Source organism: Onychomys torridus, chromosome 9 (assembly GCF_903995425.1).
Source record: "Onychomys torridus chromosome 9, mOncTor1.1, whole genome shotgun sequence".
Taxonomy (NCBI): domain Eukaryota; kingdom Metazoa; phylum Chordata; class Mammalia; order Rodentia; family Cricetidae; genus Onychomys; species Onychomys torridus.
Genome location: NC_050451.1, coordinates 111,606,247 through 111,633,847, shown reverse-complemented (window position 1 = coordinate 111,633,847; position 27,601 = coordinate 111,606,247). Strand labels below are relative to the sequence as shown.

The 27,601-nt window shown below is 37.6% G+C and overlaps 2 protein-coding genes across 2 annotated transcripts in view; one reads left to right on the top strand and one right to left on the bottom strand.

Annotated features, from left to right (window-relative positions):
* The window catches only part of Itgbl1 (integrin subunit beta like 1), a 305,701-nt gene extending 302,311 nt beyond the window's left edge, over positions 1 to 3,390 (bottom strand). Inside the window, exon 1 of the mRNA XM_036198544.1 lies at positions 3,032 to 3,390. The gene's annotated coding sequence lies outside the window, so the exon portion shown is untranslated. The remainder of the gene's footprint in view (positions 1 to 3,031) is intronic.
* Positions 2,605 to 27,601, top strand: part of Nalcn (sodium leak channel, non-selective) — a 326,188-nt gene continuing 301,191 nt past the window's right edge. Inside the window, exons 1-3 of the mRNA XM_036199902.1 lie at positions 2,605 to 3,123; positions 20,906 to 21,052; positions 24,486 to 24,668. Coding sequence (XP_036055795.1) covers positions 20,945 to 21,052; positions 24,486 to 24,668 — 291 coding nt within the window. The 5' untranslated portion in view covers positions 2,605 to 3,123; positions 20,906 to 20,944. The remainder of the gene's footprint in view (positions 3,124 to 20,905; positions 21,053 to 24,485; positions 24,669 to 27,601) is intronic.

Genomic DNA, 27,601 nt, shown 5'->3' with positions numbered 1-27,601 from the left:
AGGTTTTAGGTAGAAACTCTTGCCAACACGTTGGGCACATTTGTAGTTGGAGAGCTTCTCTCCAGGATCCACCAAGCCCCCTCGGTCCCACAACCCACATATAAAACAATCATACAGACACTTATATTATTTAAACTGCTTGGCCATTAGCTCAGGCCTACCATTGTCTAGCTCTTACTCTTATATTTAGCCCATTTCTGTTAGTCTGTACTTGGACAATTATCTAAGCATAAGATATCTATAACTCAAATCAAATTGAACTGCACTGGTCTAGAATTCTCCTCCAGTAGAATTAGGTGGCTATATTTCCATAGCTCACACAGCATCCCTCCCAAGGATTCAAAACTTTCTCTTTTACCATGGTTATTGTTTTCTTGGTAATTCACTATGAGTAGACAAAGGAAATAATAGTGTTTGGTGGATATAAACAGTGGGAACACAAGAGTTAGTAAGAAGCAAGTGTCCTGTGCTGTGGATATCACTCTGTATAAATAAAATGCTGTTTGGCCAGTGGCCAGGCAGGAAGTATAGGTGGGACAAGAGAGAAGAGAATTCTGGGAAGTAAAGGCTGGGGTGGATATATACAGCCAGCTACCACCATGACTAGGAGGATGTAAGGTAATAGTATGCCACAAGCCACGTGGCAAAGTGTAGATTAATAGAAATGGGTTAATTTAAGATAGAAGAAGTAAATAACAAGAAGTCTGCCACAGCCATACAGTATCTAAACAATGTAAGTCTCTGTGTGCTTTACTTGGTTGGGTCTGAGTGTCTATGGGCCTGGCAGGTGAGAGAGATTTGTCCTGACTGTGGGCCAGGCAGGAAAACTCTAGCTACAGTCCTGTTTTCATCAAATTCTTTCTATCTTGTGTTTCCTAAGCACTGATTATGGTCTGAGTACCACTACCTGAAAGCCACAGATTCCAGTTTTAGTTGCACATTACCCTGGCTCTTGCTGTACTGCACAGATCTATGAATCTACTCTTCCTCCTCTTCCATTTCATACTACTTAATACAGATTCAACCCGTATCTCACACATGCAAACTTTGCTTTCCAGGCCCAGGAACTAAAGCAAAAAGATGCAAATAGAGACAAAATGTGCTATAATGGAGACACAGGTGTCCCCAGTTACTTATTAATATGTGAGGTTACAGATGTGTCCTGACCAGATTGTCCGACATTGTATAATAAACCGAAAATCTCATGGTATTCAAACGCTGGAAATTGATGTTAGTTTGTCAAAAATATGTTGCAAGACAGGGAAAAAAAAAAGATCTGTGAATCATATGAACTCACAGGACAGCAGTTCTGGATGATACATTTGTCTATGTTTTCCCATTTTGACTGAAAGAAAATTGAAGGGATAGTGAGCAGGTAGAGAGGGGTAATATGGTATTTTGAATATAAGTATTCTCTTTTGTCTTTTTTAATGATCTCTGTCTATATACAGTGAATTTCTAGATTATAGAATGGATGTGTTGAGCTTTTCCACACATCCCCAAATCCCATGGACTTTGCTTCAGTTCCATAGACTCTTTAAGACTCTGAATCACCCATAGTACTGGGAGTGGCTCCTGAGCAGGAATCAGATTTGTCAGTCGAGGTATGTCAAACTGACAGGGAAGGTCAAAAGTGCCTTTTGATGTAGAGTATTGCTGGGCTAGGTGAAAATATTGCTGAAACATGACCTTCAACTTTTATAAAAATCTTGGTGTTAAAATATTTCATGATTATATTTTTTCTATGTGATAATTCTAATTTATAAAAATAACCAGAAGAGTGATATGCCATTATGTATTTTAACATTAGCAATAAGGTAGTATGTAGGTTAAAATAAAATGTAAGCAGAGAGGTGGGTAGTGATGAAATGAACCAGTAAAATTTTTAAAATAAATTAGTTATGATTTACCAGTATTGAAATTATTTTTAATTTTATTATGAAAATGTCTCAACCCTTTGCCTAAAATACAGCTTTTTATATAGTTGGGCATTCTGAAGTCTTCTAAAATTTTATTGAAAAAACCTCACATTTCTATTGAATTATGAAACACTAATTATGAACATTTCCCTTTAAACAACTACAAACAAAACCCAACCAACAACAACAAAAACAAGCAACCAGAAGTCCACAAACAACCTAATAGGATTGTGAAGATTGGTTTATAAAGGTGGTAATTTAAATAAAGAAAATGCATGCTTAAAATGTGTGTATAATTTTACTTCCGTTGATAGGGATAAAATATTTTGTAATAGGCAGTTGTTCTTCAGTTAACCTTCCTTACAGAATTCTTTCCCTGTCCCTACTGGCTTGTATGTGTGATAGGGAAATTACAGGCCAGGAACTCCTGCATGATTGCTATGGCTGACTGCCTGTCAAGATTAAAACATTTAAACAAACCTTTAGGAGAGCGAGAGTGCAATCAAAGGTGTCCCCTGGGCATGCACACGTGTTTGAGAGGCAAGATGTCCGTACACCTATTCTGCTGGGTTCCCTAAAAGACACCAGTCTCAGGCTACCCTGGTGCTGCAGAGTATGGGGTTAACCTTTTATGAATAGACTTAAGCCTCAATCGACATGACAGAATATTTAACAGACTGAAAACGTTAGTAGTGTATTTATTGTTTAGCAATTTCATACTAAGGTGTGGTCCTGGTTAGTACCCTTAAGACACTACTGAATAAAGTAGGACTAAAAGAGCACACAATAGGCTTGCAGGCCTAGAAGCGGGAGCCCCCGCAGCAGCCTGAGAAGATCGCCCAGCTGTTGCTGAGAGACTGGCTGTCCGCAGAGAGGGAAGCCACCTGCAAATACGGACCCTGGCACTGGCAACCAGCTGCGGCGCCGCCTTGAGCATCCTCTGTAGCTTGCGCAGCAAAGCCAACTTCAAAAGGCAAGCAAATAAACGCAAAGCCAAAACCCCCCGCAGTTCTCCTCTAGCCCCTTGCCTTTGCAGCGGATGCTAGAACAGGACGAGTACGGAGCTGACTGAGCCTCCGTAGGTGAGGGCCCGCATCCCCGCTGGCCCATACCGGCGCCATCCGCATGATGCCACCCGCTGCCGCCGCCGCCACCGCCACCGCTCCAGCCCCAGCACCGTGACTGCTCAACACGGGGGTTACAGGTTGGTCACCGCCGCTGGCCCCAGAGGCTGCGGCGCAGCAGGCACCGAGTCCTGCTTAGGGGGCCGGGAGGCGCCCGGTTCGCCCTTCGCTGGGGCCTGGCCGGAGCAGGGGCTGGAGACCCGAGAGGCCGCCCACAGCTCAGCCTGGTGCGCGCAGGATAGGGACCCTCGGAGCCACTGTGCACTCTCCGGCCCCGGGCAAGCTCCTCCAGGGCCGGTCTTGGGAAGCCATGGGCCTCTGGATGGGGCCTTCCCAGCCTGGGCATCCAGCAGGTGCTGGGAAGTGGAAGAAGCAGGTGGCTGGGGGTGGGGCTGATATGCATGGTGACCATCACTGTGCTTCTGTCCTTGTCTGCCTCTGGCCTTCACCAGGGTCAACCCACAACCTGGACGAGGATTTGGGGTTACCTCTGCTCCATCAGCTTTTGGGGAGGCCTTCCTGGCCTTGCCCAACTCAGTGATCCTGCAGACTGATGTTTGTTAAATTGCCCTATTTTATTAGTTGGCCTGAGCCAACTATGGTTGAGCAACTGTCATTAGGGTGGCCCACACGGACCAGTAAAGTCTTGTCTTGCCAAAGCAACTCCATTTTGTCTTTGAATCTTTAAGAGCCCAGCTTGGAGAACCTGGATGGAATTAGGAAGTGGGTTCAATGGGCTAGTTGTTTCTCTGACTTAAATGTTGCTTTAAAACAACATAATGTTTCTGAACCTGGACCCTGTGTTTCTTATCATAGAAAAATACATATTTTAGCTTTGGGCCCACATTTTCAAAGACTATATTGTAAAGGGTATGTGAACACACACACACACACACACACACGCACACGCACACGCACACACACGCACACGCACACACACACACACCACACTCAACCTTAGGAAGATTGCACTCTGGACCCAATTTCCCTGGGTGGGAAATGAGAAGTAAGGCCCCTTGTGGCTTTTGTTTCTGTGGTTGTTAGTCTTTCAGATGGGATGATAAAATATAGGTGGCTGTTTCTGTTTTTATTTTTAAATTTATGGTTGCTCTTTTCATAGCTTTTGCTGTTCCCTGGGAAAGGAGCAGGGACTGTGACAATTTCTAAACAGCAGGAGTGGCTTTTTACATTCAGATTGTCCAAAAACCCAAATAAGAATCTCAAATCTCCACAAATTCAGAAATTTATTTCTGAATTGTTTGGTGTCCATTCTGTGCCATTCTGTGTTGAGCATTTCAGTCTCCTCTGATATAATTTTGACTCAGCCCTTTGATAAAACTATATAAAGGAAAGAGGAAAACTCAAGGTTTGCCAAATAGCTAAAATGTGTGAAGGGCCATTGGGGATTAGAAGTAGAAGGGATTACCTGTCTGAGTAGTATGCTGTCATTGAAAATGATGGTGTTAGAAGTACTATAAAAATGAAACCATGGCTTGTGATGGTAACAATATAGTTATAGCTCTGGGTGTGACTTGCAAGGAAATTCAATAGGAAACATATAGATTTGAAAGAAGAAAATCTGCTCATAATAGCATCATTTTCTCACAGCTCAGTGAGCTGAAGGCTATATAGTGTTTTCTTTTCTTTTCTTTCTTTCTTCCTTCCTTTCTTCCTTCCTCCCTCCCTCCCTCCCTCCCTCTCTCTCTCTTCCTCTCTTTCTTCCTCTCTTTCTTTCTTTCTTTCTTTCTTTCTTTCTTTCTTTCTTTCTTTCTTTCTTTCTTTCTCTCTTTCTATTTGAGGATGGCAGTGTGTTCCAGTTGCTTTTTTCCCCCTCTTACCAGCACTAAGTGTGACTGTATGTGTTTGTCTGTAAGTGTACCTGTGGAAGAACATATTTATTTCATCATTCATCAATGGTGCTAAGATAATTTTAGACTTACTTGCTTGCATAGCAAACTAGTCACATGTAGATCTCAAGTTGTAAGAAAAACTTCACATCTCAGCTTTAATATTGTAATATAAGTAAGATACTGAACTAGGATATGGGTATTCTTTGAGGAAAAGAGATGGACTCACTTCCTAAGAATCTGTCAGGAAAATACTCATGCAGGTCATCACAAAGTGAGGCATTTCATTCTAGTTTGGGTCTGGAAACAATGCTCTGGAGCGTCAAGATATTGTAAATTACTCTTCTCCCCAAATGGTAACAGTGTTTTAGAATTTGAAAGCCTGTCCTGTCATATAAGTCTTATCTGTGTCAAGGATTTTCCTGAGAAGCTTTGTGACTTCAAAAAGACTTTTCCCTGTACAGACGTTTTATTTTTTAAATATTTGTTATCTCCTAAAATATTTCTTGTAATTTCTGAGATTATAATTACATAATTTCTCCCTTCCTTTTTCTCCCCCCAACCCCTCCCATATACTCCTCCTTGTAATCTTTAAAATTCATGGCCAATTTTTATAAATTGTTTATATACATATGTATACTCATATATACATATCTAACTATAATCTACTCAGTCTGTGTAATGTAACTTGTGTGTATGTTTTCAGGTCAGGTCTGACCACTTGGTATTGGATAATCAGTTGGTGTGCTCTTCCCTATGGCAGAGTATTTTTCCTGCTCTTATCATTCCTGTAGCTCTTTGTGTAGGGTTGTGGCCTTGTGCTTTCCCTTGTCTACATTAGCATGTTTATTGCTGTTGTCCTTGTTCAGCTTATGTTTAGGTAATATGTTGGTGAAACTAAGTAGGTTTCTTATTATAATTAAGGGGCATAGAGACAGCTAAAGGTTGGGGAAAGAGATATTCATCTGCCTTTTAAACAAGCTAATACAAATGATTACAATTTCCTTCTTCTCAGTAGTCTTGGTAAGTTCAGAATGTTAAGTAACTGCGGTCATAATGTTAATTAATCTTTATGCTATTTGTTCTATGTACTATTTATTATAAACATTTGAAATGTTTCTGTACAGTTTGCTTACTTTAAAACTTTGTAACACTATATTGCACTATCCTCCCACAAACATAACCTTACTTGCTAAACTATTACATCTGTTATTGCATACTTGTGGCTTCTACTTTTTCACCACTGTAAAATATATATATATATATATATATTGATAGGTCATCAGGCTACATTAATCAATTTCTATCTTAAGATATATGAATATTTATTTAAATACACATGTAAAATTTAATTGCCTTTTAAAAAAATTTACTCTATAGTGATGTGTATTGCCTTCATGAATTCATTTGCCCCACATGTATGCAGGTGTTTGTGGAGGTCAGAGAATATCAGATACCCTAAAACAGGAGTTAGAAAAGTTAATGAGCCACCAAGTGGGTGTTGGGAACTGAACCCAGATCCACTGCAAGAACTAGAACTGCTCATAACTGAGTCGCCATTTCAACCCCATAAAATATAAATATATTCAGATTATATTCCATGCTTTAGAAGTAGACCTGCCACCTTTTTATCTGACAAACTGAAGTTTGTTTTATTTGATTTATATTCATTTAAATTTACATAGTTAATTTTTTTATTATATTTGTGTTTTAATTTTACACATCAGCCATGGGTTCCCCTGTTCTCCCCCCTCCTGCCCCCACCCCCGCCTTTCCCTCAGCCCCTCCCCCCCATTCCCATCTCCTCCAGGGCAAAGACTCCCCTGGGGATTCAGCTCAACCTGGTAGATTCAGTACAGGCAGGTCCAGTCCCCTCCTTCCAGGCTGAGCAAAGTGTCCCTGCATAGGTCCCAGATTCTAAACAACCAGCTCATGCACTAAGGACAGGTCTGGGTCCCACAGCCTGGATGCCTCCCAAACAGTTCAAGCTATTCAATTGTCTCGCTTATCCAGAGGGCCTGATCCAGTTGGGGACTCCACAGCCCCTGGCTCATAATTCATGTGCTTCCATTAGTTTGGCTATTTGTTCCTGCGCTTTCCCAATCTTGGTTTCAACAATTCCCACTCTTACAATCCCTCCTCTTTCTCGACAATTGGACTCCTGGAGCTCCACCTGGGGCCTGGCTGAGGATCTCTGCATCCACTTCCATTAGTTATTGGATGAGAGTTCTAGCATGACAGTTAGGGTGTTTGGCCATATGATCACCAGACTAAAGACCTGCCACTTTTAAAGCATTTGTGAGTGACCTTCCATCTTAATGAAAGAAGAAAAATTAATAATTTGACCTTATGACTTTTGTGTAATTTAATGACTTGTAAGAAATTCTTCTGAAAACCAAATAATAAAATTGAACTTCTGTAGTAAAACTATAATTGAAAAACAATAAAAATTGAAAGTTGAAAAAAGTAAATAAATGAAATTTTTTTAGGTAAAATGTGGGGTGGGTTTCAGTTTAATTTTGTTTTGCTTTCTTTTTTTTTTTTTTACTTAGACTTCAAAGAAATGATCAAAGGAGTTTTTAGTGAAATCTCTTCACCCACAAATTAAGAAAAAGGATGAACATAACTCCTGTATATCAGAAACCAAAATATTTTTGTTTAAGTCCGTAGAGATGTTGCAGTTTCAGCTCTCTCTAGGAGGGTTGCTCGAATACTAACAATGAGAAATTCCAGAATCATCTCCTAATGTTAGCATGGTGGTAGCTAACACTGGGTACTGGGTGTTGGTGAGACAAGTGTTTCACTTCTGAAGCAGTTTCCCCAGCAGGTACCAGGACAAGTGGATCTAGACCCAATGGAATATGCTCATCTGTCAGGGACTGAACCAGTGAGTCCAGAGGGTGAGCAGGTGCAGGGCTCCAGGGAGGTAGCAAAGGAGGATTAGAAATACAAAAGGCCCAAACTCTGTAGCCAAAGGATTCATTTATGGGGAGATCAAGAGGGAAAATTATATCCAATTATGCAAAGCAAAGAGATGAAAGGAAGACTTTGTCTGTAGCGAGGAGGATGGCCTCTCTGGAAGACAGCCAACAGAGACATGCACACATGTTCTTCATGACCAAGAAAACAGCACAAGTGGAACATAGCCATGTTTTAGAGTGAAATAAGATCATTTCCCCCCTTTTAGATTAAAAAGTATCCAAATACACAAATCAAAATAGGCTATCATGTGTCAGGAAAGATAAATAAAGCAGAGCCAACATCTACATATAGCCTGGTGAGAACTGAATTTGAAAATGAAAATGAAAATCGCTCATCAGCATTCTGGCCAAGTGTTTGCTTTTTTTAGTTTCATGTGTACAAATGGACAATTCGGATTGAATTGATATCCTCTCACACAAATTATCAATAAACAATAAAATAGCATCCTTTAAATGAATAATTTGGAAAAATATCACAGGATAGTTCTCTAATAGGCTCAAAATGAAAAAAAAATGCATGCAAGGCTACTATAAACAATGAGGTTGAAGTATATAAGAATCAGAAAAACAGTTAAATGAAGAGAAAAATGACTTTAAGGCTATTGTAGTTGTTATCTTCAATACAGTTCTGAGTAAAGACAGACACTTTACATATATAATCTTATCATTATAGAATGCATGGCTAAAAGTATTGTTACAATGAATGGGAGAAGATATGGCTTGGAGATTTAGTATCTTCTCAGAGTTCAGTGCCCTAAAAGGACATTAGGAATAAATACTCAAGGTTAAGAATTAAAGAGAATGGAAAAATGAGAACTATACAGAGAAAGAGAAGATTAAAAACCAAAAATGAAAACATGAATGAGTTAATTGTGAAGTACAAAAGCTCTATAACAGACAGATGAGAGCTATGCTATTTCTAGTATCTAGGAAATATTAATATTTCTTAGCCGGGCAGTGGTGGTGCACGGCTTTAATCCCAGCACTTGGGAGGCAGAGCCAGGTGGATCTCTGTGAGTTCGAGGCCAGCCTGGGCTACCAAGTGAGTTCAAGGAAAGGCACAAAGCTACACAGAAAAACCCTGTCTCAAAAAACCATAATAATAATAATAATAATAATAATAATAATAATAATAAATTTATTTTGCATATATTTATTGTGTGTAGTTGAAAGTTTCTTAGGGACAGTTTCTGGTATATTGTATTCTCTGACCATACTCATCTCCACATAACTTTTCTACTCCTTCTTTCCCCCAAACTGGCATCCTTCCTTCTCTTGTCTGTCTTTTACTTTCATGTAATATATATGCATAAGAAAATATTATGTGCATATATATATATATATACATATATATATAATGTATCTATAAACAGTTTAGGGTCCACAAATGAGATAAATGTGATATTGATCTATGGATCTAGCTTACTTTACTTATATGATGATCACCAGTTGCATTAATTATCCAGCAAGTATGTTTCATCCATCCTATGGCAGAATAAAACTCAAATGTGTACCCAACATATTTTTTTTTAGCCATTGGACATTTATTTGACAGATACCTAGACTGATTCCATAGTCTTGGCTATTGTGTTACATGTTATAATAAACATGATGTGCAGATGTCACAGGAGTATGTTCATTCAGAGTCCTTTGTTTATATTCCCAGGAATACTATGATTGAGTTGTAGGTAATTCTAGTTTTGTTCTTCTGAGGACTTGTCATACTGAGTTTCATAATAACCTGACCAATTTTCATTTCCATCAGTAATGTATCATGGTTTTTCCCTCTTCGACATTTGCTAGCTTTATAGTTTGCTTTTCTAACCATTTCTATTGTTTGAGGTGAGATGAAATCCCACTGTAATTTTGATTTTCATTTTCTTGATAGCAAAGGGTGTTTAATATGTTTCTCTATTTACTGACAATTTGTATCTCATATCTTGAGAACTGTCTCTTCATTTCATCAGTATATTTATTGATGGGCTGTTTGATTTCTTGCTTAGGTTTTTTTTCTTTAATTTAGTTCTTTATGTATTCTAGAAACTAATCCTCTGTTAGAGGTATAATAATCCATATTCATTGGTAGCAAGCATTAAAATGTATGGAAATAAAGCTGTTATTGGAGAAATTGGATAATCTGTTGGTGGTAATGGGGATAAAGGTGAATGTTTTACCAAGAGAAACAAAATGTAAACAAATCTTGGTAACCAAACAAAGAGATTAAAATGGAAAATAAACTCTATCTCTAAGATTGTATGATTCAGAATGTTTTTTAGTGTTTTATCATGTCTACAGAAACCAATTATTTATCTTTCAAAGCATAAGCTAAATTGTTTGACTTGTTTTCTTCTGATTGATTTTGAATATCACTCCTTGAGTAGAAATGTATTTTTTTTATAAAATAGTTCCTTAATGCCTTTTTATTGAAAAAATTTTCCTACAATATATTCTGATCATGGTTTCACCTCTCACAACTCTTCCCAGATCCTTCCCACCTCCTCACCCCCACCAAATTCATGCTCTTTTTCTCTCTAGGAAACAAATACTTTCTAAAAGTACAAATTATATAGGTCTATTACACCTAAGATAAAATTTGTATTAGACAAATAAGTCTCTGATGGTCTATAACCAGTAGACATTAGTTGTTAAATTTTATTGAAGTTTAAAAAGTAGAAAATATAAAACTTGAATAATTAGAAACCTTCTAAGCATGAAACATGGAAATGTAGTCTTTCTGTGGGCTGAAGTAAAGATATTAAAATGTACGTTATAAATAGAGACTAAAGAATAACAGAACTTGCTGATTTTGAAGGAAATGTTCTTGAATCATCAAATCATCATATTCATTTTCCTTAGCTGATATATATAACATCATCTAGTGATCTGTTAAACAATTTTTCATTCAAAGTATTTTTTTGATGTCTAATTTCTGGAGTTGTTTATATATTCCGGGTATCAGCCCTCTGTCAGATGTGGGGTTGGTGAAGAACTTTTCCCATTCTGTAAGCTGTCACTTTGTCTTGTTGAATGTGTCCTTTGCACTACAAAAGCTTCTCAGTTTCAACAGGTCCCATTGATTGATTGTTTTTCTCAGTGTCTGTCCTATTAGTGTTATAAGTAGAAAGTGATCTACAGTGCCAGTGCATTCAAGAGTACTTCCTACTTTCTCTTCTATCAGATTCAGAGTAACTGGATTTATGTTGAGGTCTTTGATCCACTTGGACTTAAGTTTTGTGCACACTGACAGATATGGAACTATTTTCACCCTTCAACAAATTGACATCCAGTTATGCCAGCACCATTTGTTGAAGATGCTTTCTTTTTTCCATTGTACATTTTTGGCTTCTTTGTCAAAAATGATATGTTCATAGGTGTGCGGGTTAATGTCAGAGTCTTCAATTCAATTCCATTGGTCCACATGTTGGTTTTTATGCCAGTACCAAGCTGTTTTTATTATGGTTGCTGTATAGTAGAGATTGAGGTCGGGGATGGTGATGCCTCCAGAGGTTGTTTTATTGTACCGGATTCTTTTGGCTATCCTGGGCTTTTTGTTCTTCCATATGAAGTTGAGTATTATTCTTTGCAGGACTGTGAAGAATAGTGTTGGTAATTTGATGGGGATTGTGTTGAATCTGTAGATTGCTTTTGGTAAGATCACCATTTTTACTATGTTAATCCTGCCTATCCATGTGCATGGGAGATCTTTCCATTTTCTGACATCTTCAATTTCTTTTTTCAGGGACTTAAAGTTCTTGTCATATAGGTCCTTCACATGCTTAGTTAGAGTAACCCCAAGGTATTTTATATCATTTGTGGCTATTGTAAAGGGTGATGTATCTCTGATTTCCTTCTCAGCCTGTTTCTCTATTGTGTATAGGAGGGCTACTGATTTTTTTTAGTTGATCTTGTATCCTGCTATGGTGCTGAAGGATTTTATTAGCTGTATCATTTCCGTGGTTGAATTTTTGGGGTCACTCATATATACTATCATATCATATGCAAATAGGGAGAGCTTGACTTCTTCCTTTCCAATTTGTATCTCCTTAATCTCCTTATGTTGTCTTATAGCTCTGGCTAGAACTTCAATTACTATATTGAATAAGTATGGGGAAAAGGGACAGCCTTGCCTTGTTCCTGATTTTAGTGGTATTGCTTTGAGTTTCTCTCCATTTAATTTGATGTTGGCTGTCAGCTTCCTGTAGATTGCTTTTATTATATTTAGGTATGTTCCCTGTATTCCTGATCACTCCAAGACCTTTATCATGAAGGGGTGTTGGATTTTGTCAAATGCCTTTTCTGTGTCTAGTGAGATAATCATGTGGTTTTTTTTTTTTCTTTGAGTTTGTTTATTGGTGTATTACATTGACAGACTTTCGTATATTGATCAACCCTTGCATCCCTGGGATGAAGCCTACTTGATCATGTTTTGATGTGTTCTTGGAGTCTGTTTGCCAGTATTTTATTGAGTATTTTTGCATCAATGTTTATGAGGGAGATCAGTCTGTAGTTCTCTTTCTTTGTTGCATCTTTGTTTGGTTTAGGAATCAGGGTAATTGTAGCCTCATAGAAGGAGTTTGTTAATATTCCTTCTGCTTTTATTGTGTGGAACAATTTAAAGAGTATTGGTATTAAGTCTTCTTTGAAGATCTGGTAGAATTCTGCAGTGAAACCATCTGGTCCTAGGCTTTTTTTGGTTGGGAGACTTTTAATGACTGATTCTATTTCCTTAGGGGTTATTGGACTATTTAAATGGTTTATCTGGTCTTGATTTAACTTAGGTATGTGGTACCTCTCCAGAAAATTATCCATTTCTTTTAGATTTTCCAGTTTTGTGCAGTAGAGGTTTTTGAAGTATGACCTGATGATTCTCTGGATTTCCTCATTGTCTGTTGTTATGTCCCCCTTTTCATTTCTGATTTTGTTAATTTGGATGCTCTGTCTGTCATTTGGTTAGTTTGGATAAGGGCTTGTCTATCTTGTTGATCTTCTCAAAGTGCCAACTCTTTGTTTCATTAATCCTTTGTATTGTTCTCTTTATTTCTATTTTATTGATTTCAGCTCTCAATTTGATAATTTCCTGGTGTCTGTTCCTCCTTGGAGACTTTGCTTCTTCCTGTTCAAGGGCTTTCAGGTGTGCTGTCAAGTCACTAGCGTGAGATTTCTCCAACTTCTTTATGTGGGCATTTAGTGCTATGAATTTCCCTCTAAGCATTTCATTGTGTCTCTTAAGTTTGGGTATGTGGTATATTTATTTTCATTGATTTCTAGGAAGTCTTTAATTTCTTTCTTTATTTCTTCCTTAACCCATTGGTTGAGCACTTTCCAGTTTCCATGAGATTGTAGGATTTCTGTAGTTTTTTCTGTTGTTGAAATCTAACTTTAAACCATGGTGGTCTGAGAGAACACAGGAGGTTATTCCAATTGTTTTGTATCTGTTGAGATTTGCTTTGTGGCCAAGTATGTGGTCAATTTTAGAGAAGGTTGCATGGGATGCTGAGAAGAAGGTATATTCTTTTTTGTTTGGGTGGAATGTTCTGAAGATATCGATTAAGTCCATTTGAGCCATAACATCAATTAAGACCATTATGTCTCTTTTAAGTTTCAATTTGGCCAATCTGTCCAGAGGTGAAAGTGGGGTGTTGAAATCTCCCAGTATTAATGTGTGGAGTTTTATATGTGATTTAAGCTGTACTAATGTTTCTTTTACATATGTGGGTGCCCTTGTGTTTGGGGCATAAATGTTCAGAATTGAGACTTCATCTTGGTGTATCTTTCCTGCAATGAGTATGTAATGTCCTTCATCATCTCTTTTGATTGATTTTAGTTTGAAGTCTATTTTGCTGGGTATTAAGATGGCAACACCAGCTTGCTTCTTAAGACCATTTGATTGGAAAGTCTTTTCCCAGCTTTTTATTCTTAGGAGGTGTCTGTCTTTGAATTTGTGGTGCGTTTCTTGTATGCAGCAGAGTCCTGTTTTCATATCCATTCTGTTAGTCTGTGTCTTTTTATAGGTGAATTGAGTCCATTGATATTAAGGGATATTAATGGCCAGTGGTTGTTCATTCCTGTTATTATTTTTATTTTTTGGTGGTAGTGTGTGTGTACTTCTCTTCTTTGGGGTTTACTGCTGTGGTGTTATCTATTGCCTGTGTTTTCGAGGGTGTATCTGCCTTTCTTAGGTTGGATTTTCCTTCTAGTGCTTTCTGTAGGGCTGGGTTTGTGGATAAGTATTGTTTAAATCTGGTTTTGTCTTGGAATGTCTTGTTCACTCCATCTATGATGATTGAAAGTTTTGCTGGGTGTATTAGTCTAGGCTGGCATCCATGGTCTCTTAGTGTCTGCATTATATCTGTGCAGGTCCTTCTGGCTTTCAAAGTCTCCATCCAGAAATCGGGTGTTATTCTGATTGGTTTGCCTTTATAAGTCACTTGGCCTTTTTCCTTTGCTGCCCTTAATATTCTTTCTTCTATAAGTTTAGTTGTTTAATTATTATGTGGCAAGGGGACTTTTGGGGGGGTCTAGTCTGTTTGGTGTTCTATAGGCTTCTTGTATCTTCATAGACATTTCATTCTTTAAGGTGGGAAAGTTTTCTTCTATGATCTTGTTAAATATATTTTCTGTGCCTTTGAGTTGGTATCTTCTCCTTCCTCTATCCCTATTATTGGTAGGTTTGGTCTTTTCATGGTGTCCCAAATTTCTTGGACATTTTGGGTCATGACTTTGTTGGTTTTAGTGTTTTCTTTGACTGATGAATCTACTTCTTCTAACGTATCCTCAACACCAGAGATCCTGTCTTCCATCTCTTGCATTCCTTTGGTTATACTTGCATCTGAAATTCCTGTTCATTTACTCAGATTTTCTATTTCCAGCATTCCTTCTGCTAGTGTCTTCTTCATTTTTTTCTATTTCCCTCTCCAGGTCTTAGACTGTTTCTCTTGCTTTTTCATGATTTTCCTTCATGGACTTATTGTTTTCTTCTGCTTTATTTGTCCTTTCCTCTAGTTTTTTATAGTGTTCTTCCCATTTTTTTGTCTGTTCCTACACTTTATTTTTTATTTCTTCTATATAAGACTCTAGCCTCTTCATGATGGTACTTATAAGGTCGTTTTCTTCTTCTTCTTCCATTCCGTGATGTTCAGGTCTAGCTGTTAGAGAAGGGCTAGGTTCTGGTGATGCTGTATTGCTCTTTATTTTGTTGTATGTACTTCTTCTTTGGTGTCTGCGCATATCCATGTGGTTTCATTCTTGGTCTTATCAGTGTACTTGGTCCAGACAGAGCTGATAGATTTAGGGAGCCTCTCTCTGGTCCAGTTGAAGCTCTGGGCTGCATGGGAGCTCTGGTACAGATGAGATTGCTGGCTGGATAGGAGCTGGGGGGCTGGACTCTGAGTCTCAGGAAGTCCCTGGGGTCTCCTTATCTTGTCCAAATGGGAGCTCCTCTTGTCCAGATGGGAGTTCTGGGAAAGGATGAAAGCTCTGGGCCAGATAGGAGTTCCAGGGCAGATGGAAGCTGGCGGTTCTCTGGTCCAGATGGGACTTCCGGGTCAGGATGGAATGCTGGACACTGGTTCTGAGTCTCCAGAAGTGGCTGGGTTCTCCAGCAGATGGGTGGGTGGGCAAGGCTTTGAGGCTGTAGTGTCCACCAGAGGAACTCTCTGGTCTAGATGGGAGTTCCAGGGTGAATGGGAGCTGTGGGCTGGTCTCTGAGTCTCAGGAAGTGGCTGGGGTCTTGGGTAAATGGGTGTGGGGGCAGGGTGTGGAGACTGCAGGGTCTGCTTGCAGTCTTGGAAAAGGGGAGCCTTCCCACAGGGCAGGCAGATTGGCTGGAACCTGCGGCCAAGTTGGGCAGGTCCTCCCAGGATGGTGCTCAGGGGTGGGACCCAGGGGCGGTTGCCTCTCTGACTATAACCCCAGGCGATTTCTATTTTTTATATAAAACAAAAGACAAAATGTTTTTCCAAGGACTGGTATGGTACACTCAATGTTAGAGCCATACCTGTGAGAAGATGTGTGCGTGTGATCTCTGGCGTAACAAACAAGCAAAAAAAAAAAAAAAAACCCAAAAACCAAAAACAAAAACAAAACTACAATTTGAGATACTATGACTTGAAAGGGAATTAGTAACAGTAATTAAATGAAAGGGGCCTTTGTACATATAAAGAACAAAGAAATAAGAAAGACAATACTGTGGCTAGAGAGATAGCTCAGCAGTTAGGAGCCCTGGCTGCTCTTTCAGAGGACTGGTGTTCAAGAGGATTACAGCCATCTGTAACTTTAGTCTCAGGATATCTAACACTGTCTTCTGTCTTCTGGGGGTACCAAGTATGCATGTGGTGTACAGAATATGTGCAAATGAAACATACATACAAATCAAATTAAAATAAATAAATATTTTAAAAATATGGCACTGTTGAAGTGTAACATGAATCTGTGTGGTCCTTCTAGCTGCGTGTTGGGACCTGGAGTATTTAGGGTGCTAGGATTTGGAACATGAGCAGAAAGAGTGAGAGTCACAGTCAATTATGTCAAGTTGAACTATGTTGTTGCCCTGTATCTGAGAAACAGCATAAACACAAGACTCAGTGTTAGTGGGACATTAGCTGAGGGTAATGGACATTGAAGGCATGGCAACTGGGATAGGTAGAGGAAGACAATCTTGTAAAACATGATGCAGAAGACAGAAAATTTCAAATCCTATGTTCAATAGCTCCTAGAAGGAAAAATGAATAGCAATGCTGCAAACACCTCACAGATTAAAAACAAAACTGATTAATTCCATTTTAATTTTGACAAGAGGGTAGAAATCAAATGAGGAAAATGTATGGCTTTTGCTTCCATGGATTAATTGACTATTTAATGAGAACAAGGAAGAAGAATACGTTTTCTTTCTGAGTTTCTGTTAGCTATTTCTGAGTAAAAGATTTATCAATGAACATACTGTAACTATGCAGCCTCTCCCTATATTGAATTATTTAAATATCAACTTTTAATAAGTGTGAAAAAAGCTTTTGAAAGCCATATATTTCAAACTTAGTACACTGCCTTATCAAGGACACTTCTGGAAACAAAAATGATATATTGGCTTATTAGTGCATAATACTGATAAGGAAAAATACACAGCAGCAATTTCCATCAAAATAGGAAGCTCACCTAGGATACTTAAATATCCACACTGTTCTTCCTTTATCAGGAGAATAATAGTTGTCTGTGCTCTGTTACACTGACTGAACATGAACAAAGGTGTCAAGCAACACCCAGTGCAAAGGAAAATTGCTATCACTAACTGTCCTAAATTAATCTGAGATTCTTTGTACATTTATGACTTGAATTTATTTTATTGCTTGAATATTTTTCTTTTATTGAAAATAGATTGTTTTTATCATATAACATACCCTGATTATGGATTTCTCCTCCCTCTACTCCTCCAAGTTCCTCCCCACCTCCACCCACCACACCACACAATCTAGACCCATCCTTGTCTGTCTCTCATTAGAAAACAAACAGGCATCTAAGGTATAATAATAAAATAATTCTTTAAATAGAAAAGCCCTGAAACAACATTATGAAACAAGGAACCTTCAAAGATACCATTGAGTTTGTTTTCTGTTGGCCATTTACTGCTGGGCATGCAGTCTACCCTTGAGAGTACTCTGTTTCCCCAGTGAGTCTTCCTTGGAAGAAACTGAATTTTTATTTGCAAATTGTTATCAATTAGAGATTTCTTCTTGTTGGGGAATATTATTTTAAAGTTTGTTACTTTTGTTTATGTTGCATTTGTTTAACTTTGTGAAACTGTGTTACTGTGCCTGTCTAAAACACCTGATGGTCTAATAAAGAGTTGAATGGCCAATGGAGAAGCAGGAAAAAGGATAGGTGGGGCTGGAAGGAAGAGAGAATAAATAAAGGGAGAAATCTGGGAGAAGGGAAAAAAATCAAGAAATGAGAAAGGAAGGAGGAGGACATCAGGGTCAGCCATCCAGTGACACAGTAAGCCACAGAATAAGAAACAAAGAAAGGTATACAGGAATAGAAAAGGTAAAAGCCTACAGGCAAAGGTAGAAGGGATAATTTAAAGTTAAGAAAAGCTGGCTAGAAACAAGCCAAACTAAGGCTGGGCATTTATAATTAAGAATAAACCTCTGTGTGTGATTTATTTGGGAGCTGGGTGGTACATAGGAGGGACAAAGAGGGAGAAGAATTCTGGGAACAGGAAGGCTGGTCAGGAGTCATCAGCCAGACACAGAGGAAGCAAGATGTAAAAGTACCAGTAGGCCACAAGCAACGTGGCAACTTATAGATTAATAGAAATGGGTTAATTTAAGATATAAGAACTAAACAACAAGAAACCTGCCACACCATAAAGTTTATAAGTAATGTAAGTTTCTGTGTGTTTACTTGGGTCTAAGTGGCTGCAGGCCTGGACAGGACTGTAGAAAACTCCAGCTAAAGTGGTGGGCCCCCTAAAAGAGCAAAAACAAACAACAGCTTCTGGATTAGAGATGAGGTATATGTCTACTTCTCCTTTCAGCTCTAGAACCCCATCTGGTATAGACCTGTGCAGGCCCTGTGCATGCTGCCTCAGTCTCTATGAGTCCATATATGCATGGATCATAATTTATTTCTTGAATATTTTATTTACTGCACAATATTATTGAAATAGTCAAAGTTCCAGTGATTCTGGAGCTGCTTGATAAGTTTTAATGTATGTGTGGATTCTTTGGAGTTTGGACAGATCATTTTATTGGTACTGTCAGACTTGGTAACATGTTGGCAGCAGTTGAAGAGAACATCAATGAGAGTGGCAGACAGCTGGTGTCATTCAATTATAGTCTAACTGTTTTGATGTATCAAATATAGCCAACTAGATTCTTAAAAAATAAATTATGTATATTTCTGCAGATAAATCAGTCAAAAGACAGTTTTTATTCAGGTAGAATATTGGTAAGAAAAGGTACATGCAATTCACATGTCCATCAATCTCCCCTGTCTCTGTGGAAAAGCGATAAGGGTTAGGTCTCTAAAATTATTTGTCTAATCTTTGAATCCCATATGGAACCACTCTCATCCTTCTTTGTCTTATTAAAGGATTTCAAAAATATTTTGCAACCATTCTCCAGATAAGTAGGAGCCTGTCATTTAAGAGACATCTCAAATTAAGGCTACCAGATGTGTTCCCCAACCCAAAGTAAATCAGAGAATAAGTATCATTTGAATATTTCGCATACATTTACATTGGATGTCAAGAGTCCCTAACTCCAATTATGTAAAATAAAATTAATTAGTGACACATACTGCAAAGCCCATATTTAAATTCTGTGTTCAAAGTAACAACAGCTTGGAAATACAATGCACATTTTAAAGACAAATAGCTTGAATTTCTCTGGGAATAGGAAGGTTAGGGAAAGTCAGCTACTCAGATGGATTGAAGAGTATATAGCAAAGAGAAGTGGACCCTCAAACACAGAGAAGCATATTCAAAATTTCTTTGTTCTGAACTGTATTTTATTTTCTTTCCCAGTGAAAATCACAGGTGCATATATTTATACTCCTTGCAAACACATTGTGTTCCTCTTCTGTCTAAGAGGAGCTAAATGTTACTCACTGTCCTTGATGAATTTTCTTTAAGCATTAAGAGCACTTTGGAGCACCAGACAAGAGAGAAAGTGAGTGGACACTCCTGGTATTGAAATGGCTACATTTTCCTTACTTGAAATTCTCATCACTTCCTCTTACCTGCAGAGTACTGCCTTCTGTCATCTGCCTTTAGTTGTCCTCCTAAGGATGTTAAGCATGCCATTGGCCAACTCTCAACACTTGAGGCTTTGTAATCCATGGACTTGTTTTTAATCTCAAACTTGCTTAAATATCATTGATCAAGTTGTCACTGGCCTCAAAGCTGAGATTTCTTATACATACACAAAACATCAAGGCACTTTTTTGGTGAACTCTTAGGCAACAGGATCATTGATTCTTTGAGGTCAACCCAAGACTCAGTCACATCTGATCCTTCTTCCTTGTTTAAGTCTAGAATGTGTTTACATGTTACTCTATGGCCACATTTGTAAAATGTTGAACCCAATGTGCTGGTTATACTGTTTTGCAAAGAAGTGAAAACACAGAAGCAGAAGGCTACAATTTCAAAGCTGGCCAGGTCTACATGAGTTCCAGGCAAGGCAGATCTATAGAGTGAGACCCTGTCTGAAAAACCAGAAACAGATAAACAAGGCTCAGTATAGTGTTAATCAAATGGGGAGTGTTACTTTGGAATGAAGGGTGGTCAGGCATCTGTCTTGACAATTCTTCTTTAATCATGCTGCATTTACTTGTCATTTGATATATAGTAGTCCCTTCTTCAATGGCTGATAACTTTAGAAATTACCAGCAATGTCCATAAGGAAATGACATATATAATAGGTTGTAGATAATATGGAATTGTGGAAACAGGTGACAATCCAGTATCTCATCTTCAGGTGCAGTTGATGAAGAACTGATGTTAGAAGAACAAGGAAACTTTAGATGGTTACTGATTAAAAATAACAGAAAAGGCCTCCAACTGCTGGAGCTTCTCTCCCTATTCTCTGTGCCCTTCACCCTTTCGGAAAAAGACAAAATGAGAAATCATCTTAGGATTATGCTTGGAACAGAACATGCATGTGAATGACATATTAAAATGGTAGAAGGAATCCTTGTTGTCATGGCCATGGTAGCAGCTCCACAGAGTAAAGAATTTTCTAATAATCTGTGTTCTCTATGAGATAAGTAATTTTGTTCCAGCTCTTTTACACAAGTTGTCTCTAAACTGTTTTTGATTAATAATATAATCTTTTTGATTGGAAGGAAAGAATTTGATTTTATAAATATCAATTTTAGCTCATTTTTTTCTGTGTCTAGATATGTGTGTTTGTTATATACAGTACCATGGGGCACATTTATGATCTCCAAGTGCGCTACTCATGTAGGAAGGACTCAATGCTTTTGATAGGAAAGGAGGTAGGTTAGGTGGCTAATAAAGCTTTCTCTTTTCCTTTTTCCAGACTTTGGTTTTGTACTTACCTTCCAAAGCTAACTTCAGCATGCTCAAAAGGAAACAAAGCTCCAGGGTGGAAGCCCAGCCAGTTACTGACTTTGGTCCTGATGAATCTCTGTCAGACAATGCTGACATACTTTGGATTAATAAGCCAGTAAGTCATCTTTCTGAATTTTGGAAAAGCACGTGCTGATATAAGAGAAATTTCATTCATAAATTCAAAACTTATGTACTTTTAGGTTTGAACTATGGTTGAGCTACAGTGGAAAGTAAATGAGTCTTAGAGTCTTGTGGTTGGGTTGGAAATTATTCAAATTGAAAGGATGAGGTGTTGCTGAATTCCTCTCATAGGAAGATACAGACAGTGTAAGAGGTCTGTACTCTGCCTCTGGTCCCTTCATTGGAAACATTGTCCTCAAATCACACAGTGTAGAGATGTGGTGGTATTGTGTTCCCCAAAATATTGTGTACCCTAATAAACTTATTTGGGGTCAGAGACAGAACAGCCACAATATTAAACATGGAGGATAGGCAGTGATAGCACACACCATTAATCCTATCATTCCAGAAGCAGAAATCCATCTGTTCAAGGATACAGCCAAGCATGGTGACTCACGCCTTTAATCCCAGGGAGTGATGGTAGAAGGCAGAAAAATGAGGATCAGAAACTAGTAGCATTTGGCTGGTTAAGCTTTTAGGCTTTGAGCAGTGCTGTTCAGCTGAAATTCATTCTAAATGAGGACTGAGAAGCTTCCAGCCTGAGGAAACAGGATCAGCTGAGGAACTGGCGAGGTGAGGTAGCTGTAGCTTGTTCTGTCTCTCTGAACTTCCAGCATTCACCCCAATACCTGGCTCAGGTTTCATTTTATTAATAAGACCTCTTGAGATTCATGCTACATCTGGCGCCCAACGTTCATGGTACGAATTCATGAAAAAGCTGCTTGTCTGTGGCCTTGTGGGCCTCAGCCTAGGCCCCTGAGTTTTACTAGCCTGCTCCTGGAAGACTCCAATAGCCCTCTCATGAGTCTTTGTATATTGCACTCTCTGATGACATTATCCTTCTGCTTTATAACTGTTGAAACATCCTTAGGACTCCTACTGTAAATTAAAATGTGTTGGCATTAAATGGACAGCTCTTTGTGAGCAGACTCTTTCCTGGCCAGTGACCACCCCTGTGTCTCTACATTATCTACTGGAATCCTCTGCTTTCCTGTACTGTCTAGCTTATCAGTATTGGTACCTTTTGCTTGTGTACTCTAGTCTTCAAGGTCCCATCTCACTTCTGTTGGTAAGTTAAATCCTCCTTGTCCATTAGTGCTATCTCAATTTCACATCCTCCCCATTTGCCACTTCCTCAAATAGATTGAATGAACTTCTCTTCACTTATCCAATTTTAGATTTGTCTATAAATATAAATGATATGTAGACACACACAGAGACATTTGTCCCTCTGTTCTGTGCCCAATTTTGGCCAATCACAGAGTCAAAATATTTGAATGAAACTTGCATCTGTAATGAACATGTATGTATTTTTCTTTCTTATTCTTTCAGAAACAGGTTGGTATAATAGGTTTTTAAATAATTTTAAGTATTATGAGTCATCCTAAAATGATTTAAACTATATCAGAGAATATATGTAAGCTATGCATAAACATTGCCCATTTGTAGAAGGTACCCAGGTTCCCTCATGTTTGAGCTTCTGATGTGGGGACAGATATTGAGAGGCAACTGCATATGTCATATATAATATCTTGCTTAAATACTACAAAGTATATATATATATTCCAAGACACCAGCATTTCTAGATGCATAGTAGGTCTTCTGTTCATATTTAGGGAACTAAACTGACTAGAAAATAAACCTCTCACTAACATCCTCTTTATGTCTAGTCCATTAAAAACTTTCTAAGAACTTTGAAAGGTAGAATTATAGGTGTAACCCCAGAGACTCTGACTAAAATTACTAGTGATTAATTATAATTCTTCAAGCTCAAAGCCAATTTGTTGTAAAATACCCCATCTTTCAAACTCCTGGTAATTTGATTGTTTATATTGGAGGAGTCCAGATAGGGTTGAATTTACTTTCTGACATTTATTGGAGGGTTTGTCAAACTTCATATTTGAAAACTTCAGTACATCAACCCTTAAAATACAATGAAATATATGTGTCTTCTGTGGTATAGAATTTCTGGCACTATGTTTTCACTATGTTTTTATGTAAATATTGTTATTCTTGTGAAAATAATAGACTCTACTCATCAATGTACAAGTGTTCAGCCTTCTCAAAGTTCTGTCAGTCATTCTTAATTTTCAGTTTAAGGCTTGCTAGTTTATGGAGATGCATGATCCATCTATTATCAAACTATATGCCTGAAACAGGAGTGTAAAATTAGTGATTAACATGACACACACACAGATACACTCATATGTATAGCCAAAATATAGTTAATAAATGACATTTATTATGGTTTAAAATTGTGCACTGAGTAATCCAGCAGCAATATTCACTCTGTGAGTTTAGCATGTATATGTAACTAACCCTTTTCATCCTTGGCATTACTTTTATAATGAAAGATTGTATGTGAGTACATTAAATATATACCCATTTGTTTTTATTTCTTTCTTCTTATTTTAGGGTTAATTAAAATCTTTAAACAATACATCAATGTGTGTCTAGAATTGCAGAAATTTGATTTTAAAAGAGATTGTAGGCTAAATGTGCAAAATGTTTTCTCTGAAAAGAGATAGCCTCATTTGTTATCTTTTTTCTACATGGATAATTTGATAATTTTAGAAATGATTTTTGAATTTTTAAAATTTATTTTTATGTGTGTGTGTGTGTGTGTGTGTGTGTGTGTGTGTGTGTGCGCGCGCGCGCGCGCATGCGTCCATGCGTGTATGCATGCATACACATGCAGGTGTGTGTGTGTGGTGTCAGAAAAGAGCTTTCTGATGTTTATTATAGTCTTCAACAATAGGTTCCAGGGATTGAACACAAATCACCAGGATGGCCCAGAAATGTGTTTTATGTAGGGAGATTATATGTGATATATTTTTTAAAAACCTGTGTATAGGAGTGTCCTATATCAAATCCATTTTAAAAATCATTTATGATCTGCTATTATAGACCATTGTTTAAGATGCTGGAGAAGTTATAGTAAATAGATCATGGCTGCTAACTCTGGGAGCTTTATGGAGACAAAAGAAAGAAAAGTCATACCCAAGTTCATTGAGAATGAGTTTCTATATTATATAGAGAACCAGAATTTCCCACAGAGTAGTCTGATTGCCTTCAAATTAACCTTGGGTTTAACGTCTATTAATGTATAATCAAGGAATGTTTCATAATATTTTCAGAACCTTGGTATGTTCATGTGGAAAATAAGCTGCTTTGAAAAATAATCATTATAAAATGTGTAAAAATATTGAGTGTGCCTTATGAACTCAGTAGATGTTACCTTCTTCTTTTCCTTTGCACTAGTGATCTATTTGAACCAAAGTTTTATGTCTTCCAAACAGTGTGCTTTCTAAGACAAGTCAAAGGTCTCAGTTCATAGTGTTACAAAGTAGCTTTGGCCTTTATTGCAGTGGGTACACTCTTTGCTTCGCATCTGTGCCATCATCAGTGTCATCTCAGTGTGCATGAACACACCTATGACCTTTGAACACTATCCTCCTCTTCAGTATGTGACCTTCACCTTGGACACTTTGTTGATGTTTCTCTACACTGCAGAGATGATAGCAAAAATGCACATCCGGGGCATTGTCAAGGTGAGTATTTTCTTGTCATTTAAGTTAATGAACAAAGAACATTGAATATTTTAATCAATTTGGTAATATTTTTGTATGACTGTCAAAATACAATGCATTTTTATATTATTGAGATTGAAATTTTTAAAGAGCATAATTCCAAAAATTGGTAGAAATACTTAACTGAATGTACCAGGCTTTGCTGACTCTCCATAAGAGGCCTTACCTTGTCAGAGTAGGGGATGAGGGGGTTTCTAGTGGGGAAAGCTGGAGGGAGAGTGGGAGGAGAGATGAGGGGGATCTGTGGTTGGTATGTAAAATGAATAAAAAATTCTTAATAAAGAAAAAATATTTTTAAAGTGAATTGTGATTTATAAGATACAAAGCCTTAGGATATCTGTAAAGGAGCTAGTTGCTTTAAGTATATGCTTCATGAGTCTAGGGTTGAATGTATTGTGCCACCTAGGGCTAAAGCCATGGCCTATAATGGTTATGGACTCTCAAGGAGGCACTTTAATATTTGTTGATGTACTGAACACAAGATAAATGTCACATGATAAAATCAAAGCGTGATGACATTTAGCTGGCAGTTTTGGACATATGAAAGGATAAAAAGAGGAAATGAGAGATACAGAATCCTGGGAACTGCAAGGAAAAGAATGTGTACATCTGATTGGTACCCTTGAGAAATAAAAATAAATTACACTTTTAATAAAAGTTAAAAAAAAGAAAAGAGCAACTTTTTTTGGCCACAAGATCCTGGTTTTATAGCACTAACCTGTTCAAAGATTAGAAATATGAAAAGATGCTGTTCCAGGAGTAGTTTACATTGTCCCATTTGGAGAAAGTGGTATAGTGTGGGCTTTAAGGCCTGACAAATGACATATCGACTCAAAGTCTGTCTCCTACATACTGGGGAGGTTCTGGGGCATATGAGATCCCATGCAAGGACTTGGAGTCTTCAATAAAATGATTCTTGACATAGAGTTAGCTGTCACTCTCTTCTCTTCACTTCTCTTTATCCACCATGCATTGTGGCACTGTCCTCAATGGAGAATCATGACAGTCAATGCATTGTGGTGTGCATTTCTAGTGTTTTATTATAAAATTATGAATCACAGCCTGCATAAAGATCAATAATTGAACAGCTATATTTCATTTTAAAGAAAATCTGAGCTATTAACTCACTTCAGAAATAACTTCCTTTGTATTGCTGATAATGTTTTCATTTGCTTTCCAAAACCATCACCATGGTATAAGGCAGAATTAACAGTAATTCATAAAATAGGTTAACTACCAGTTGACGTTCATATTCCTTTGATTGTTATAAATATCTTTAAGTTGGTCTCAAAATCAGGACTCACACAAGTTCATATATTGTATTTGATTTAAATGTTTGCTAAACTCAAAAACTATTTTTCTGATTTCAATCTATAAGAAATAACAAATTAAAAATGAAAACCAGATAAGTGTATTTCTGCTTTTAATTAGGAATAATTAGAGTAGATGCACATGTAGTGTCAACTTTAATTATTCTACATTGCTAATATTATCTTGAAGTAGTCAGAACATCACAGCTCATTAAAACTTGTGTTTAAATGCTAGCTGAAGTTTCTGTTAAATCTGATATCTGATTGTCCTGAACCAAAGTTTAAGTATTTTTCTTTATCTTGATTCTTGATCATTAGAGTGTAGCAGTTAAGTGAGTGATGCCAATTGCTGATTTTCTGATGTTAGTTCCAAACCATAGCTTCATTATTTGGTACCACGCAGTTCTTCAACATGCATATCATAAAAGACAGCAAGTTGGGTTTGACATTCCATTCTTGATTGTAAAATGAAAGTTTTAATGAAGTTCTATGCTATCAAAATGTTACCTGTCACAATAAATTTATATTACTAATTTAAATTTTATTGTTTTGTAGTTTTATGTTTGTGAATTTGTCTTGTTTTTACAGTTGCATGACAAATACAGACATTTTCAGGGATAAAAACATCAAAATAAAAATATATATCTCCACGGAGATGTCTTGGAAGACCCCATATTTCTTAAGTGAATTGCTTTGCTGTCTTCAATTAAATCTGTGAAAGTTTTAAAAATGTAAATTAGTAGCTGTCTGCTAAAAACTTTTCCTATTTAATTCACTTGCAAGCAGTATACTATTGCCTCTCAATTCTTAGAACTTGCAAAAGGATGTTGCCTTTGTTCACTTATAGGGTTGAAGCTTGTGTTTGTCTACACATGTAGAGTGATGTTATGAGTACCCGTTTCATTTTTAATTTTTTATTATTTATTTTACTTTTTGGGATTATACTGTAATTACAACATTTCCCCTTCCCTTCCCTCCCTCCAAACCTTCCCATATACCTCTCCTTGCTCTCTTTTAAATGGTGAGCCCTAAAAACAGATACATAAAAGTAACATTATATAGATTGAGCAAGATGTATTTATATATTTAGAAACATACAAACAGAGATAGAAATTGAAAAATATGCTTGTAGGATATCAAAAAGCTCTTGGAGAAAGAAAAGGAAATTTTAAAGATAAGGAAGTGTGGTATTTAGTGGGCATTGAGGAGGGAGAAAAGGAACCCCTCCCCCCACCACCACACACACATACATGGAGCAGCTAGTACTTAGGAGAGGCCTGAGGAGTTGGAAGTGACAGATAGGCTATGCTCAGACAGAAGCTAGCAAGGATTTGTAGAGTCAGCTGGCCTCTGGTAGGGCCCAGCATGACCCGAGTTTTCCTACTATGGTCAGTGAAGACCAGTGAGGGATTTTCATCCATGAATAACAGGATCTAATTTGTACCTGAGAAGGTTTTTAATTGCTTCTCTCAGAAGTATTCCTATTGACAAAATCTCTAAAGGAAAAGCCAACCGATTGAAATGATGTATATTTGAGGTACTGAAGATCGTCCCATGTATTGTAATCTGAATTCTTCAAGTGAA